At 33.7% G+C, this 17,874-nt stretch overlaps 1 protein-coding gene across 1 annotated transcript; it reads left to right on the top strand.

Moving 5' to 3' along the window:
- The first annotated feature begins 507 nt into the window (after positions 1 to 507).
- LOC148940332 (uncharacterized) lies at positions 508 to 16,365 on the top strand. The gene is made up of 6 exons (XM_089105770.1): positions 508 to 726; positions 2,952 to 3,134; positions 5,911 to 6,104; positions 11,157 to 11,293; positions 13,278 to 13,399; positions 16,138 to 16,365. The coding sequence occupies exons 1-6, from the start codon at positions 523 to 525 to the stop codon at positions 16,168 to 16,170; spliced, it is 873 nt and encodes a 290-aa protein (XP_088961896.1). The 5' UTR covers positions 508 to 522; the 3' UTR covers positions 16,171 to 16,365.
- The last annotated feature ends 1,509 nt before the right edge of the window (positions 16,366 to 17,874 follow it).

The following is a 17,874-nucleotide window of genomic DNA, read 5'->3' as shown; positions in this document are numbered from 1 at the left end:
GTTAAGGTCTAGTTCGGCTTTATAATAGTTTGTGCTTTCCGGCAGTAAATTCTCATCCATCTACCATCTGCTCCATCATCGTTTCCACCATCTATTGAGGAAAAAGAATTTACGGAGACATAGAAGTGATTACTTTAGATATTGTAAATATCTGATGTTTTTACCCTGCCGTTTAAAAAAAATTTAAAAATATTGTATCCCATTGTGGTGTCAATGATGCTTGTGCGCCACTGGGCAGGGTGGCATCCAATAAGACTATGAATAAGAATAATGTTGTTTCCTTCACTCAACTCTTAAATTGCTTTGATGTAACTAACATCGACAAAATCTGTAAAATTTGAGTTACAAGGATAGGGTAAGCCCGAGCGATAAAAGGACACGAGATTTTCTTTCACGGGGCTGGGTTTAAGAGGAAGCGGGAGATGATGTATGAGAATAAATATGAACCAGGGCAGGTCACATAGTTATTAATAATAGAATTAGAAAAATTATAAATGATAAAAGTTAACTAATTGATTTAGCATGCTATTGTTTTATAATCTTTTTTCTTTAGAGTTACAAAAACGCATAACAGAAATAACAGGAATGGAGGATAGTTTGTTTGTATCATCTGGGACAATGGGCAATCTGATAGCTGTTTTAGCCCACTGCTGGGAGCGTGGGTCAGAAATCATAATCGGAGACCTCTCGCACATTATCAAATATGAGCAGGGAGGAGCATCCCAGGTATGTAAAAAATTGACTTTTAAGGGGTCAAAATTAGACTTATCTGCCTTCACTAATAGAACAGCGTTTGCATGTTTGGAAACGTTAAGGAGATATTTTCGACGTAATACCTTAAACCAGGTACAGGTATCCTTTTCCCAGACCTCACTGCGTCTCTATGACCAACAAGTAAACGTTCAAATGGTAAAAAGTCCATTTACTTATACAATGAAAACAGGTATAAAAGTCTAGATATTTCGATGACATATACAGCAATCTTCATTAGTAGAAATACTTTTCACTGTTACTGTCTAATTAAATTGTTTTAAAAGATTTAGACTGTTTTCACTGTCTAAATAATTGGACTTGTCCCCATTTGAGCGTGTATTTGTTCGTTAAGGAGACCGGAATAACTTGATGAAGTTAAATTGAAACATTCAAGACACGAGCACATCTTTTGCTGGTAGGATATATGTATGAAATGAAATATTTGTGATTTTGTTTCTGGGCACTTTTGTGCCTTCACTTCAAAATAATCTAAATTAATCGAGCTTGGCCCATGAAGATTCATACAGCGTAATTATAAAACCATTAAAATGTTCTTATGCTAAATCTCAAATTAAAAAAATGAAAATGGTCATAAATGCTAAAATCTCAAATATGAGACTCCAAAAAATGAAAATGTGATGTCATGATAATAAAACTAAATGGCTTAACACCCGAGCACCGACCGAGAAATCAACAATCAAGGTGAGAATAACACTGCACCTGCACCTGCACAACACTACACCTGGGAACATATTTTAAAGTGCTTCGATAGAAAATGAAATAAAATTTTTTCCCCTCGATCCATCTTAGGTCTATTTATCCCTGAAATCTACGATTTTTTGCGATTTTCCTTTTGCGTGTTCCAAAATTATGAAGTTTCTAGGGAAGTACCACCGTTTTGTCAGTGTTGCCACGTTGAACCGTGAAAATAAATGAGTAAAACTATTTAGTCAAATTTGACAATGCCGTTCGTAAAAATCCAAGTAATAACAAATATTCCCAAAGATAATTACACCTTCAAATAAAAGCTACACTTTTTTAAGCTGTATGTTAGCTGATTTTTTGTTCTTTTTTTTCTTTTCTTTTTTTATTTGGCACTCACTGCTAAAAAAAAAGATTGTATTTTTGTAGTTGGAAGTTTTTTTCCATTTAAAATAGAATTCCTGATTTTTCTTATTTTTTTCAAGATTCAAGCTTCATCTGATAAAAATAATTATCGTAGTTACGGCTAGTGCCGCAACTAATTTACGCTATCCTGTTACAACATACTAAACACTAAGTACGATGTTTCACTCTAGTAAAAAAAGGAACGAATAAATTACTGAAACGATTAGTTCTGCCATGCACTGGTTCAAGTTCGTTCTTTTGGCGTTTGTTTTGGCCGACTGCAGTGTCGAGGGGTAACAGGGAATGGAGGGTTTAAGTTTTATGGTTAAGTTATAAGTAATATGGTTGGTTCAGTTTTCACTTTACCAATTCAAAACATAATTGCCTATCGAACTCTCAGATGGTTTAGGCATCTCCTTGGGATGCCACTGACAGCCCATGCTAGAATCATATTTAACTTTGAACCTGCATCCTATGGTTGGTCGCGCCCGAGGGGTAGATCTCGGACCCGCCTCATTACAGCAAATCGGTCTACCTGGAGGTCGGTCTGCTATTCTCTCTATGCCACTTATCATGTGGCAGGAGCCTCAGGTCAAGTAAGTCAATTCAAAAAATTATATTTCATTTACACTGTCCTTGGTACCTAAAAGGGGGCTTTTCATAAATGCATTAAATTAATTTCATAACAAAAAATATTAATATGAATGTTTTCAGTCCTCTTGCAATGTTTTGCATTTTAAAATTTTAATCCGAGAAATTGTTTATTTATGTTTATTTCAGGATAAATTCTTCAAAACGGCCAAGAGAGAGAATACATCGGCGAATATTATATAAAAAAAACTGCTAAATTATACAAATGATTGACTTAAGTTCTCATATTTGTATATTATGTGAGAAGGTTGAAGATCATGACTTACACTTAAAAAAACCGTGACACTGCCTTAGAAACTTAATAATCTTCAAGATTTTTAATGAAAAGAAAAATCTCCTAAAATTTCTATTTTCAGGCATGAATCGACCCAAGATGTGTCCAGGGACAAAACCGACTTTTAATGTCCTTGGTGCTTTACTGAAATACTTTCTTCTTTCAGTTCGGTGGTATTTGTTTAAGGACTGTGAAAAACAAGGATGATGGCACGTTTGACATTGAAGAAATGCTGTCGAAAGTTAGAGACCCCGTTGATATCCATAACCCCATTACCAGGCTTATTTGTATTGAAAATACTCATAATGTTTGCGGTGGGCGCGTTTTACCCTTAGAATGGATCGATCAGGTTTGTCTATGGTTATTCAATAAATTATCGATACGACATCTATTCAGGTAGGGAAGAGGAGGTACATAGGCCAGGATGGGGCTCATGATGAATGAAGAAGTACCTAAGTCTTGCTTAGGCAAGAAGGGCCGTATTGCTTCGTGTAGACGTATTTGTATGTTCGAAATGTGCATGTGTTTGCTTTTTTTTTTATTTTTTGGGGGTAGGGGTATACTAAAAAAGTTAGGTGAATAATATAGAAATTATATGAAACTCGCGAAAAACTTCAAACAATTTCTTAGACCACACTGCCTTTCCAATAAATGAATATAAAGATAGAAAAACGGGTATAATATTTAAATAAAGCAATGGATCATAGAAGATAAAAAAACATCAAACTATAGATAATAAAACTCCGAATATTTTCACTCCACGTCCGGGAGCCTTTATAAGCAGAAAAAAAACGAATAGAACAAAAAAAAGTTAAGATAAAAAACATAAAGAAAAAGAAAAAAATAAATAAAACTCGCATCTTAATAAATTCCAAATATCACTGCAATCACTGCAAATAAGCAACATAGAATGGCACATGCTACAGATTGTCTCTGGTACAACAGATTGTCTCTGGTATAATTTTAATTTGGAAGTTAGATCTAGCCAAAAATGAAATACTATATTTATTTGAAAAAAAAATACCTATGCCCTTGGTTATGACCCATGATTTAAATTATAAGTTAAAGTATTTTGAACTATAGAGGAAGTCCAGAATTTTTTTGATTTACTAACTCATCTGTGGTCCGTTGACACCTTCCAGTATTGACCTCATCCAGGCTTTGGCTTATAAGGTTGACACCTGTTTGGGGATTACTATGCAGGTCAAATTCGTCTAGATTTGTCGCTCAGCGTTATTAACCCGTTCTAACAGGTGGGATTTAGAGATTTGAATTTAAAATTCAACTGCTAGACCGTGGTCATCTTTGTCGATGGGGGGCTTGAAGCGTTTCTTAGTTAGTTTACATATTATTTGTTCGTGATATGAATTTTGATCTAAGATAAACTTAAGATAATTTGTCTCCTTGCGGCTACGCAGCGCTTATAAATAAAGGTACACCAAAATGAAGTAGTTTCGCAATTATTATAACAAAGAGCAGCTGCAACAATATGATTCTAAAAAGTTACGGATAGATACATAGTACTAATTAGGCTCTATAGGGGGATGTTGTAAGGGTACTTGTACGATAAACGCCCTATCGTTCAAGTTGTTCATTCATTGACGCATTATCGAACCGGTCTTTTTCGTTAGTTTCTTTCAGATTAGCGTGATATATACATATATATATATGCTTAGCAAACAGAAAAATAAAATAATTCCGACCAACAAAAGATATATATATATATATATATATATATATATATATATATATATATATATATATATATATATATATATATATATATATTCATATGTATATCTTTCTTATACCATAGTCATCGTCGGCCATGAGAGGCTGGCATCTTTTGCTAGTGGATGTACCTATTATTGGCTTTTGATGCATTTGAGGATACAAAAAATTTGGTTCCATTTCTGCTTCGGAGAGGGATGTGCAAGTTGGAATAGGGGGTCACCTTAAAAAATGATGCATTAAAAAATTTGCAAATTTGTTTACCTTTATTTTGTTGTCCCAGTCAAATTTGACCTCAGTAGGTAAAGTTTTACTACCATACGCCCTCTAGTGAAAACTGATGGATTGTATTAACTGATGTCCTAGATAACTGGTGACAAATCCCATGTCCTGTTTCCGTTACTTTTAAGAATACATTACATATATACATTTAAGGCTCTATTGGCTGCAAAGTCAACAAAATATTTTAAATCTCTTCCTTGTATTCCTGACTAAAGTGTTACTCCTCAGGGGCGTCGTTTGGGGGGGAAGGGGGCAGTTGCCCCCAATAATTTGGAGAAAATAATTAGTATGTAGTTCATATCCCTTGACTTTCCGAATATGGACTCCTTTTGCCTCCCCCCCCCCCAATAAAAATGCTGGAGATTCGTCCATGTTGCTCCTGCAACACTCTTGTTGATGAGACCGACAAAGGGTTGCTGCAACACTTCACGCTATCTAGGAAATTTCATTATCTGGATAAGCTAATAGCTTTTATAAATTATTCTTTTTTTTATGTCTTTTGCTCTTCCCCCTCCCAGTTGAATTAAAAAATTTCTTGTGTTTCTGGGTGCTTCTTATTCTAAATGTTAAATTATTTTTTTTTTCAGTGTCCCCCCCCCCCCCTCCGAGTTTTCTTATTATCGGCCCCCGGCTCCCCTGAAAAAATTTCTAGGTACATGCCTGCTTGTCACAAATGTTATCTTTTTGTTTGTTTGTAAATTAATATATTAATTTATTACATTAATTTAAATTCATTTGTGTTACCTTTTTAGATATACTGTTACCCATAAGTTTTCTTTTCTGTTTTGGGCAGTTTTATTTTTAACAAAAATATTATACACATTAAAGCTTTCGGCTTATGTTTTTTTTACTCTGTATGTTATTATGATGCTTATTTTGTATCGATTTTAGTGCGGAAGGGGAAATGTCCCGTGTTTAGCTACTGACGTGACATATTTTATTATTATTATTCAAAAAAAATAAATTTCTCTTTCTCTCTCATATACATTTAGTTTTCACCAAGTTCTTTTTTTTAGAGGGGGGGGGGTGGGACTTCTATTTTTCTGCCTTTTTCCTTCTACAAAGCGAAAGTATTATATACTATATACTTGTCTATTATTTACTGTCTCTAGGTTGTTGCCGTCTCTACCCAAAGAAACATTCCAGTGCATGTAGATGGTGCTCGGTTGATGAATGCCGCAGTTCACCTAAAAGTACCCACATCTAGACTATTACGAGGATGTGCATCGGTCAGCATATGCTTAAGTAAAGGACTTGGTGCTCCTGTTGGATCTGTCCTATCTGGTTCAAAAACTTTTATTCAAAGGTATGCTTGCCTTTTGACTCAAGTACCAACTTGCCAAATTTATACAAATGCCCCCAGAATTTACATGGTCTGCTCAGGACGTAACGACAGAGCCTCTGAAAAATGTTTGGGCTCATTTGCTTGTCTTTCTTCTTAATGCTTAAGTTTTTACACAGGTGGCACCTCCGCACTAAAAAACATACAAAATAAACACCACAATAACATACAGACTAAAAAACAAATAAGCCGAAAGTTTTAATGTGTACAATATTCTTGTTAAAAAAAAACTACCCAAAACAGAAAAGAAAACTTATGGGTAACAGTGTATCTAAAAAGTTAACACAAATAAATTTAAATTATTATAATAAATTAATATATTATTTTAAAAATAAACAAAAAGATAACATCTGATACAATCAGGTGGTGATCCAATCAGGTGGCATTTAAATTAATCGGAATTAAATGGTATTTTTACTGGTTTAAAATTTCACACGGGAGGTTCTAATACCAATCAGGTTTTAAAATTTTTATTGACAACGTGTTACATGTCGATTTTTTTTCCTAAAAAAAAATAGTTTCCTATTTTTTCTCTTAATCCAAAATATTTTCAATAATTAAGCAATGTGGTAGCCAGAGAGCCTAATAGGCGACTGGCATGAAAAGTATTTGCAACTTAGAAGAGATAAAACTGGCCCTGGTCTCGACAAAATAACCCCCAACGCTATCTATCGTTTGGCATTTCTTGGTATTTTCAGTGTAATAATGAGGCAAAATTAGTGCAATTAGCAAAAGCAGCGTAGTAACAAGGGTCTGGTCTCAGTTTCCAAAAATAGACAAGGCACGACAAACGTTCGATGGCATTATTTTATCTGGTTTATTAATCAGTCATTATCAATCTTGACAGCCAGACACAAACTCCATAAGGAAATAAGCTTAATAACAGAAATTCCCTCCCTTTCTTAACAGATCGCCAATACTAATGGTACAATATCTCTTGATCGCTTCATACCCTACCTACACCGCTATTGAGAAATGGAATGCAAAGCGTAGTTTTCGTTGGATATTTATACAGTAGCTTTTTGGGGTTTAGGGGGGGCGGTACTTAGGTTAGGTTAGTATTTATATGCTATGATTTGCTCCTTACTTTCAGTTGAAAAAACTTGTTTTTTTCATTTAATTTCTGATCGTTTTTTAAATAATGCTGGGAAATCTGGTGTCCTCTTCATAAAAAACTCCATTTCCCCATGCAAAATTCCTTCATTAAAACGCCTCCCACGTAGCCTCCCACGTAATTAGAAAAGTGTTTTTCTAATTTACTTGTTAAAATGTCCTCGTACCTTTTTAAATCACAATTTGAATACATGGAAACAACATCGAAACTACAAAGGATTGAACTTTCCTCCAACGTGAAATTTCGCAATTTATTAGTAAGATCAGTCGAATTTTTAAATACTGATTTTGTTGTTCCCGAAAAGTGAGACGCAATGCTACCGAACAACCATTATTCCTAATGGCTTTGAAATCAGGTAGCGGAAAAGTATGACACAATGGGGCGGAGGGGGTCTCCACTGTCTTATGAATCTTAGGTAGACCATACATCTTGGGTACCGAACAACCTCCTTAGGATAATATTTGTTATAAAACTGTGGGGTAATGTGAAAATTATTTTTCATTGACTCTAATTCCTTTTTGGTTGATTAAATAAAAATAAGTTCTCGAGGAGTATCAACTTTATCTATAGAAGCCGTAATTCCTGACTCCACCTTTGAAATTATTTTTGAATAGGAGATTGGTGTTGGAAAACAGAACTGTTAGAACCCTTCGACAAAACGGCTTTCTGTTGAATATTAAGAGGTTTAGAAGACAAATTCTTAATTGCTGGACCCAGACAATGACGAGGATAAAAAACAGCTGAATCTTAGAACTTTTCACACAAAAGTTTATTAAACTTGTCAACCAAACGAACCTTAGACAAATGAAAATCATGACGAAAAGATCTAATGGCCATTTCCTTACAGTTCGCATAACAAATGTCAGATGGAAGGTTATTCCTTAAAAGGGTTTCAACAGAATTTAATTCTTTAGACAGTTGAAAACGTCTCTGTTTTTATTCATAAATTACGTGATTTAAAGCCATTAGGCTTAATTTGTTATTTAATTTTGTTTCATTTTCAATTCCAAAATGGGTACAAATTTTAAAATAATTAATAAATTGCGAAATTTCACGTTGGAGGATAGTTCAATACTTTGTAGTTTCGATGTTGTTTCCATGTATTCAAATTGTGATTTAAAAAGGTGCGAGGATATTTTAAAAAGTAAATTAGAAAAACATTTGCATTTAACACAAAAAGTGACTTTAGCCAGTTTGGAAATTGAAATCATTATGAGACTAATTATCCTACTAAATGATTTTTCTTTTTATTTTGTTTTAGGGCGGATTTTTATAGACAAATTTTTGGGTTAATTATGGGGGTTTCTCTTTCTCCTTCATCAGCGAATCTTTTCATAGATTCCATTGAAACCTCCGCCATACACTCTTTTAGAATCTCCCCTTGTTTCTGGGGTAGGTTAATGGATGATGTTGTGGTCGGTTTGAAACACGGATTGGACTCCTTAGACCTATTTTGTAAGCATTTAAATATTTTTGATAATAATATTAAATTTACAGTTGAATTTGAGGATAATAATAAATTATCTTTTCTGGATATTTTATTAATTAAAAGGGATCTCCATTTACTTTTCTCGATTTGCAGAAAACCAACGCACAATGATAGGTATTTGAATTTTCATTCTTGCCACCCTATGTCGGTGAAACGGGGGGTTGCAATTTCAATAGTGGATAGAGCCTTTAGAATTTGTTCCCAAGAATTTCTGGATTTGGAATTGTTATACTTGAGGGATATTTTGTTTTGTAATAGTTACCCAATTAAGTTCATTGACAGAATAATTGAAAATAGGCGGGTTAAACATGATAGTAGGGTTATTGGGGTTTCTCAGTCTTTAGATTTAGATGTATCAAAAAGTATCATTTCTTTACCATATGTACCTGGTTTGGGTGAGAAACTTTCACGGGTTTAACGTAAATTTGGCATTGCTAGATGTTTCCAATTTTTGAGGTCAATGGGCAGCCATTTTTATTATGGTAAGGATTTAACATGGAGAAATTTAGCTAATACGGTCTATAAATTTCCGTGTTCTTGTGGGTAATTACACATTGGCAGGCCTGGCTAACGATTTGTTGAAAGATTTATTGAACACCGAAATTCAGTAGAAAAACACTACGATCAAGCGAGCCGCAAGGAACTTTTGCTTCAGCTTTAACAGAACATGTTTGGTTTCAACCAGATCACTTTGTAAATTTTGATGAGGCCGTGGCTATTTCAAATTATAAGGGGTACACTCAATGGGTGAGGGAAGCCAGATAAATTAAAAAACATATGTTTGCTAACCTTTCGATAAATAGGGACACAGGTAAATTAAACATTGACCCAATTTATGATAACCTTCTAAAGAGTGAATCAATAGTCAATAAGGGAGTTAAGATTATAATAATCACCAAGGGACTATTTTACCTGCTAGACCAAAACGATTTGCTTCAGTAATAGCAAACAAAAGGATTATTTCGCAACAGAATAATTAAAGTAATTTCCAGGTTTTTTTTATTTTTCCTCAGTTACTCTGCTGTCCTCACTGAAGTAACTCCATAGTAGCATCTTTTCCCTACGTGGATCAATTTGCGCAAATTGTACATTTTTTTTGGTGGCGGTTTTATTGGTTTTTAGTTTTATCTTTTTTTTTTTACCCTGTTCTTCTTGTGTTTCTTTCGTGCTGAAGACGCCTTGTTTGGATATAGGCGAAATTGTCAATAGGAAAAGAGAAACAGTATTTACCCCCTTCCCACGGATTCAAACTTCAGATGCCTCCTCCTTCCATAAAGAATGAAAATTTGTCTGAAAGTTTCAACTCGGCTCCCCAATTACAGGTAGACAAAACTAACTGTAAAATTCCTCAGTATTCTATAAAACGGGCATCCGTGCGTAGAGCTCACCGTTTTTCTCTGTGAGTTCCCTAATGAATCAAAGATCAACAAAAAGTATAATTTTCTTAATGTTTATTTTTGGATGATAACATCTTTGGCACGAAACACAATTTTATTTCAAGTTTACATACACTTATTAACACAATTTTTCAGTCTTCTGAAAATTTTCTAAGTCATCTGTCATACGCTTTGTCTTTTTATGATTATTTTTGAATATTTTGTATTTTTTAGCCCTAAGTCTACAATTTATATCATCCCTGCCATGCCTATTGGTCGTATCTGACGTTTTCACATTTTTAAATAATTACAAGAAACCGCTTGCTAAGCTCTTTACAAAGGGAGGATGACTGGGGTAATGAAGATGGGAGGGGGAGGATCAAAGTATGATTTAACATACGTTGCCCCCCTGACCATCCCTTGCAGAGTAGCTTAGCCACACGTGATTTTGTCACGTTACAAAAGACAAATGTCTTTTTGTGTATTAATGGTTATACGGCTGGATTAAGATTATTGATGGAGTTATTAGTAGTAAACCCCAGATTTCAAAAATAATCAGTTATAGGTACAAAAACAATCACGTGACGTGATCATGTCACGTGATTTTGACTTGGTTTTTGGTAATTATTCCCGACATTTGAAAATTTTAAATATGGCTTTTTGGCATGGCGTGGACGATTTTCCAACCTTTAACATGTTCAAAGTACTTTAATTTATTACCACCATAATTGTTCATTCGTTGTGTGTATGATCCCTACTGATACCTATTGGTCGTATCTGACATGTTCACACTTCTATAATAATTACCAGAAACAGTTTGCTAACTTTTTCACAAAGGGAGGATGACTGGGGTAATGAAGATAGGGTGGGGTGAGGAGGGGGGGTCGAAGAATGATTTAACATACATTGCCCTCTTGATTCTTTCTTGGAATACAGCATAGCAAAGGATTTATGGTTATCTTCTCTGAAGCCTAATAATGTCAGATACGACCTTTATTGGGAAAGCAACGATATATATTTTTTTGTTTATTTTTTAGAGCTTTGCGGTTGAGAAAGTCTCTGGGAGGGGGAATGCGACAAGTTGGTATATTGGCAGCTGCTGGCCTATTGGCTGTTAACGATATGGTAGACCGTTTGGCCGATGATCATCTGCATGCCAAAATCATTGGAGAAGGTATCCAGAATTTTAACCATTTTCTTTTCAATTTGACTACACTGCCTTTCCATAGTACAAATAACAAAAGGTAGAAAAACGAGGAATTATTTCAAGACAATAAAACAATTTTTAAATTAATATCTAAGAGGCGTGTTAGGCAAAGAACACATTAATATAAAATAAGACTTATAATAAAATAATTCACCATTGGAACTAAACAAAAACTAATTTAAAACAATCCTAGCATCATCGCTTCAAATAAATTCAACCAGGACTGAAAAACAAAGATGAACACGAATCAAGAGCATCTTTTCAATGTAGGCCTTGATTCTTTGGCAACTAGCCTTAAAGCTTCTTTTAATACAAATTCATTGCCATTATAACAACTGGATTAATAATATGTTAAATCAATAAAATGTTGATTATATGTTATAATATATTAATCATACAGTATATATATAGTAACATATAAATGATATATTAACAAACGTTAATAATATGTTAAATCATTGAAAGAAAAAAAATGTATAGTGTATGTAGTGAATATTTTTTGAAATATCTATTTAAATAAGTATTATTATTTAAATAAACACAATTACAATCGAAAGTCTTTGTCATAATATCGTTCTGTTGTTTCAGCTTTTTTTTTAATTTTTGTGGGTTCTACTGACATAATAATTGCCAGAATCACATGGTATTTGATAATACTACTACTATGACTACTACTAACAACTCACCGCAGCACCAATCCGTCTGAGACCAACACAGCCATGCACGCTCCTCCTCCATCTCAATCTATTCAAAGCCTCCTTCTTACACGCTCCCAGTATTTGATACACTACTCTTTGACGAGGAACTGGGGTCTTATCTTTACCAGAGGGTATTCATGATTTTTAAATTACTTGTAAAGACTACATACACATTATATTATGTACAAACTTTTTGAACTGTCATTGTAATTTTTTGTAAATAAGGAGGGTAGGATTTGAAGGTTTATTAGAAACTTCACATGATAAGAGATCATTTATTTCAAGAGAATGTCTTTTAGCCTATGCTTAATTGTATTATTAGTAAAAGAGATAGGATAACCGCTTTCAAAAAGTTTATCTCTGAAAAGTTTAATTTTGCTGTGACGTAACACTACGAGCCAGTGTTTAAGGGACACGATCTAAGAGAGAAATCGCAATACTTCTTAACTTACGGGGGTCGATTAGATTTAAAATGAAGGTATCTGTTGTTTCTTATTGGTTTTCTGTAAATAATAAAATCTAGTTCATGACTGCCACGAATATATAAAACATCTAAAAACGGTATTTTACTTGCATTTTCTGGTTGTGTGTATCGGTTGTTCAGTCGTGTTGTTGGTGTTCAGTTGGATTTTTTAGTTGTGTTTGTGGTGCATGTGGTGTATTCAGTTTCAGTTTGTATTCTGCTTGTATTCAGTTTGTAAACTCCAAATTTCAAATGTATTTGTGATGATGATCTAAGCCCCCTAAGTTCACCTTTCCTACAGTTCTAAAAGGATGCTACATCATCCATGCATCGTCCCCGTTAGATGTGTTTAAAAAAATATGAATCAAAACCTTAATTTTCAAAGTATTCTATATAGACATTCGCCAGTAAACCTGAGAGGTACACCCATGGGCAGACCCCTTTTGCTGATAAATAGATTACCGAACTGGAAATGCATTAAATACTTGTTACTAAGTTTAACCAAGGTCATTAAGAGATCGCAATGCAGCCCAGATGCTGCTGTTCTATTTGTTCTATTTAATCCTATATTTAATTCTGTATATGTGATTCAATGTCATATGTCATTATACTTAAATATTTGTTATAGTCCTTCTTTTGGTTCGTTTTCTTCTATTTAATTCTATTTCTATTAATTCTTTCTTAATAATTCTGTTCTATTTAATTTCATATTTGATTCTGTCATGTCTCATTGACTTAAAATATCTCTTTATGTTCAATCTTTTAATTTATTGTTTCCTTTTATATATAGCAATCAACAGCATGACTAGTGAGAACATCCGGGTTGATATGTCAGCACTAGAGTCAAATATCTTAATGGTTGATACCAAGAGACCCCTAACTCCAGAAGATTTGGCTGCACGCCTCTCTCAGGTCTCTTTTTCCTTTTATCCTTTTCTCTCTCCATTTTCCGTCTATCTTTCTTTCTTATATCTCTTTTTTATTGTCTCTCTTATTTGTCTTTCTTTTTTCTGTTTGTATTTTTTTTCTTTCTTTTAATATAGCTTATTTTAGACTAATGTTTTTTTTTGGGTTAGACATAGAAAAATTATCCACAACGAGTTCCCGGTTTCAGGCTCGGAACTATTTTTACTATTCTGTTCATTGAACCGTACAATACTAAGCACAATTAATATACTATACTGTACATATACTCTACACTATACATTTTTACTATCTACACATTGTACCATACATAAACATATTGTACATGTACATTATGCCATATATTTTCACTAAATATATATATATATATATATATATATATATATATATATATATATATATATATATATATATATATATATATATATATATATATATATATATATATATATATATATATATATATATATATATATATATATATATATATATATATATATATATATATATATATATATATATATATAATGTTTTTAAAGGTAATTACTTAAAACGAGAAAGAGAGAGAAGAAGAAAGAAAAGAACTGTCGTCCTAATCCAGAAATTGAGATAAATGAGCACTTGAACGAGGCTTTAACCTTACTCATCTATCCAATTACCTAGGACAAAACAGTATAACCGAAGTGTCAACCAAATCAAAATTTCCAAATCCATGCAAAGTTGTCATCAGTAAATGTAAGCCGTTGTAAATTCACAAGCAAATTCATCTGAAATCTAACGAAATATTTCCAAATAGTAACCTTTCATTAGGGCTCATCCAAAGAATACCACCTGCCTAAATGGGTTTCGACGCTTTACTTTCTTTACCCTGCATGGTGGAGCGTCTACCATAAGCTCTTTTATGGTATCCCTATATTAGGTAAAACTTGTTAGGTGAAATACATGCATACTAGTATAATTATTCAATAAATACATATAAAATGAAATTAGTTCTATCCTTATTGGAATCGCAGGGGTTATTGAACTTAAAAACAATTCTGGAATAATTGAAGACTCTATGGGCCGGGAGTGAGTTATCAAACAGAGTGCTTTATTGGTTTCTGGAACCAATTATAGATTAAGTTCTCCAAACTGATCTGGAAACATTGTACAAACACGATAATCCCAAAAGAAAAATGGAAGAAAAATTACATTAGAATATCCTCCAGTTTTTCTTTATAATTTTTTGTATATTTACCTAAAAATTCATAATACAGAAAACTAATTTTTTTAAATTGCCAACTAATTAATGGGCTCTGAAGTGCAGCTTCAGCCCATCTGGACTTGCACTATCTATTCTTCGGGAATCAATATTAATTTGGTTTCTTCAGAATTTGTTTTTTTCGAGTGACAGCAGCTACCATGTGTAAGGGGATGCTGTGGCTAGGCTACCACCTTGGTATTTTTATTATTTTTAACTTCTAAATATTGCTTCTTTTTTCGTTGGTGATTTTCTATATTTTTGAGCTTCTATTTCGGCGATATTGACGGAAATGTTTAAGTTTCGTTAAAGAGTAAAGAGCTGAAACTTCTTGATGAAGTTTTTAGAGAAAATGTATTAGTAACGAACAACAATCGTCTACTTATTGCTTTTATTATGATTTAGATACAAAATATGCGTTAAATAAATGAAAACGCAAAAAAAGCAAATAAATGCTGACTATAGAAAAAATCTCAATATTTGATGTGGAATTTTTCCATATCATTACTTTTTTTATTTCTTACAAAATGTTTACATAATCTTTATGCTAGAGCCTCTCGAAAAGAAATAGGGAAAATCGAAAAACTTGTAATTATTACTGAAAATTTTGAATTTTGTTTTTATTTTGTATACGAATGACAATTTTCTGTAAACAAAAGCTTAACATATTTTCCAGTACAGATCGAGGAAGTACAACTCTAATGTAGCATTAAAGGGTTAGTGACCCTTACCTTACAATTATTTCTTACATGGCAAAAACACGAACGTGTCAAAATTATTATAACGGTACATGTCACAACCCTTCTAAGGGCTCTATCCAGATTTTAGTTACTGGGGTGTAGTAACTGTAGGTCAAACGCTCAGGCTGGGGAAGGGACCGATGTCCAGAGTTGTCTATTGCTGTTGATGGTAAGCTTGTGGGTATATTTTGTTTAAGTAGAAATTGAAATATGTTAGTTTCTGATCTCCAGATAAATCCGTAATCTTAATACAGAAATTCTTTTAGTGTAAATGTTGAGAAAGTTTTTTGGGGGGTTGCATGGGGGAAGGATTGTAAATTCGAAAACCTTATTGAGCACAAAAACCGTTTTTTGACTTATCAAAGGGCTAAGATTTTCATCTGAGATGTTACTTCTTTCTGCTCAGACTATCATCTTTTGCGTAACCAAAGTGCAAAGATCTAATAGCTCACTGATTTTAGTCAAATATTAATTTAGCCAAAAATCTGCTAAATAGAAAAATGAAGAGAGAACTTTGATGACAATCTCGTCGACGTCCTTAGACCACTGATTAGGAGTTGAATGAAGAAAGGTGTTTCAAAAATAATGGCCAAAAAAAAAAAAAATGAAATATCATAGTCATCAGAGTTTCATTAAAATCGTTTTTTGTCAATATGTTTAAGATCTTAGCTCATTGATATGCTAAAGAACTGGATTACAGTTTTCGTTTAAATTATTTAAGAGGAATTTTATAATTTATTTTACAGATAACGGAAAAAGAATCTGAAGAATTAAAGTAGAAGATTGTGGTGCGTTGCTTTGGAATGACTCGAACACGTATGCGCATAACTACGCATGCTGACTTGTCAAGACAAGACATTGAAGCAGCGATACGAAAATTGAAGTATATAATTGCTGAGTATGACAGCGTTTCATAATTTGTCAGTTTTGACGTGTGGTTAAAGTTATTTTTTTCAAATATATTTTGATGTTTAAAATAATTTAGAGCTGGTCCGACAATAGTAAAGTTAGACTGAAATAAAGGTTCTTGAGATGTAGCCATGGGAATTGACGAAGCCTGGAGTTCAATTTAGAATTATCTGTGCTGTTGGTGTCAGGGTTGCCACCAGATAAACAACGCATATCTTTGCTCATCATATTCGAGCATTACTCATTGTTTTCAACTTTAGGTATCTAACCCTATTTAGGGCAATTACCGTACCCAAACCAAAAAATGTAGATATGCCTGTGTTGCACACACCAGGGGACGAGGACAGGGTTACCCGAGACTGGCTACCCTGTCTCTGAGACTGGCTAGAGGGAGTAATCAAAAGAATTTTTTTATGTGCTGGGCTGGAAACTTAATTTTACATCCTTTCGGCAAAGTTAGAAAGTTTGGTCAAAATGATAAATATGACTTTGTAAGGCATTTATAATGGTGTAATTGTAACAATGAGCTATGGATTGGTATCTACTGGGGATATTTTTTTTATTATGATAAAGGTCAAAATTTATTCTCTTTGACAAGCCAAACCAGCCCGGACTAGTCAAACCTAACCAGAAAAGCCTTGCTAGCCTGAAAAAGTATAAACGAGGCCGAGTTAGTCCTTGTGACAGGCTAACCTGACCTAGCCTAAATCGTAAATATTTACGTAATGTTCACCTGCTTCAACTTTAAATCTTAAATTCGTATTATTTACATAAAAAAACCATGGGGATTAAAAATTGCTTTGGTTAAAAAGCTTGTGATAGGATTTTGGTCTTGGTCGTTTGGGGACTTGGATCAGCTCTTTACAAGATGAAAAAGACAATCAGAAAATCTGAAATGCAAATGGCAAAAAAAACATAACAAATAATATATATCACACTACTACTAACAAATCACCAGGACCAAGCTGCCTGAGGCCAACACATCTACGCTTGTTCCTCCTCTATCCCAATATATTCAAAGCATACCTCTACACCATTCCAAAAAGTTTCAGTCTGCCTTAAGTCCTTCCTTATGACCTCCTCCCACTCAATTTGGGGACAACCTGCTTTTCGTTCAACCCCTAGACAGTTGGCCGAAAAGACGATCTTCGGCAATTTGTCATCCTTCATATGCACAGCATGTCCTAGCCATCTAACTTTGCCCTCATTATAGCCCTACAAAGTGGATTAGAATCACATTTTATGTACAGCTTACTGTTTCAAATACAGTCAGTTAGACGGGTACTCAAAAGAATATTTAGACAGTTCCTCTTTAAAATATCTAATAAATCCTTCTCCGTCTTTGGGAGCACCCATCTGCCTCTGTCAAACCTGTATCATTGCTCTCCTGGATATTCATTATCCCTTGCTGCTTTCTAGAAACCGTAATGAAATTTGACCAAAACAAAGCTAGATGAAAACAGAATCCAATGCCCTCTTACCAAATGAATCATTTTAGCACAAACTATAAATTTTTATGTTCATTGGCTTTCCTACAAAAGGGGGTAGGGGGGAATCTCCATGGAGGAAATAAA

Source organism: Artemia sp. Qi Xiang Cuo, chromosome 20 (assembly GCF_049724085.1).
Source record: "Artemia sp. Qi Xiang Cuo chromosome 20, ASM4972408v1, whole genome shotgun sequence".
NCBI classification, from domain to species: domain Eukaryota; kingdom Metazoa; phylum Arthropoda; class Branchiopoda; order Anostraca; family Artemiidae; genus Artemia; species Artemia sp. Qi Xiang Cuo.
Note: the sequence above shows the minus strand (reverse complement) of the source record. Positions and strands in the feature narration are given on the sequence as shown.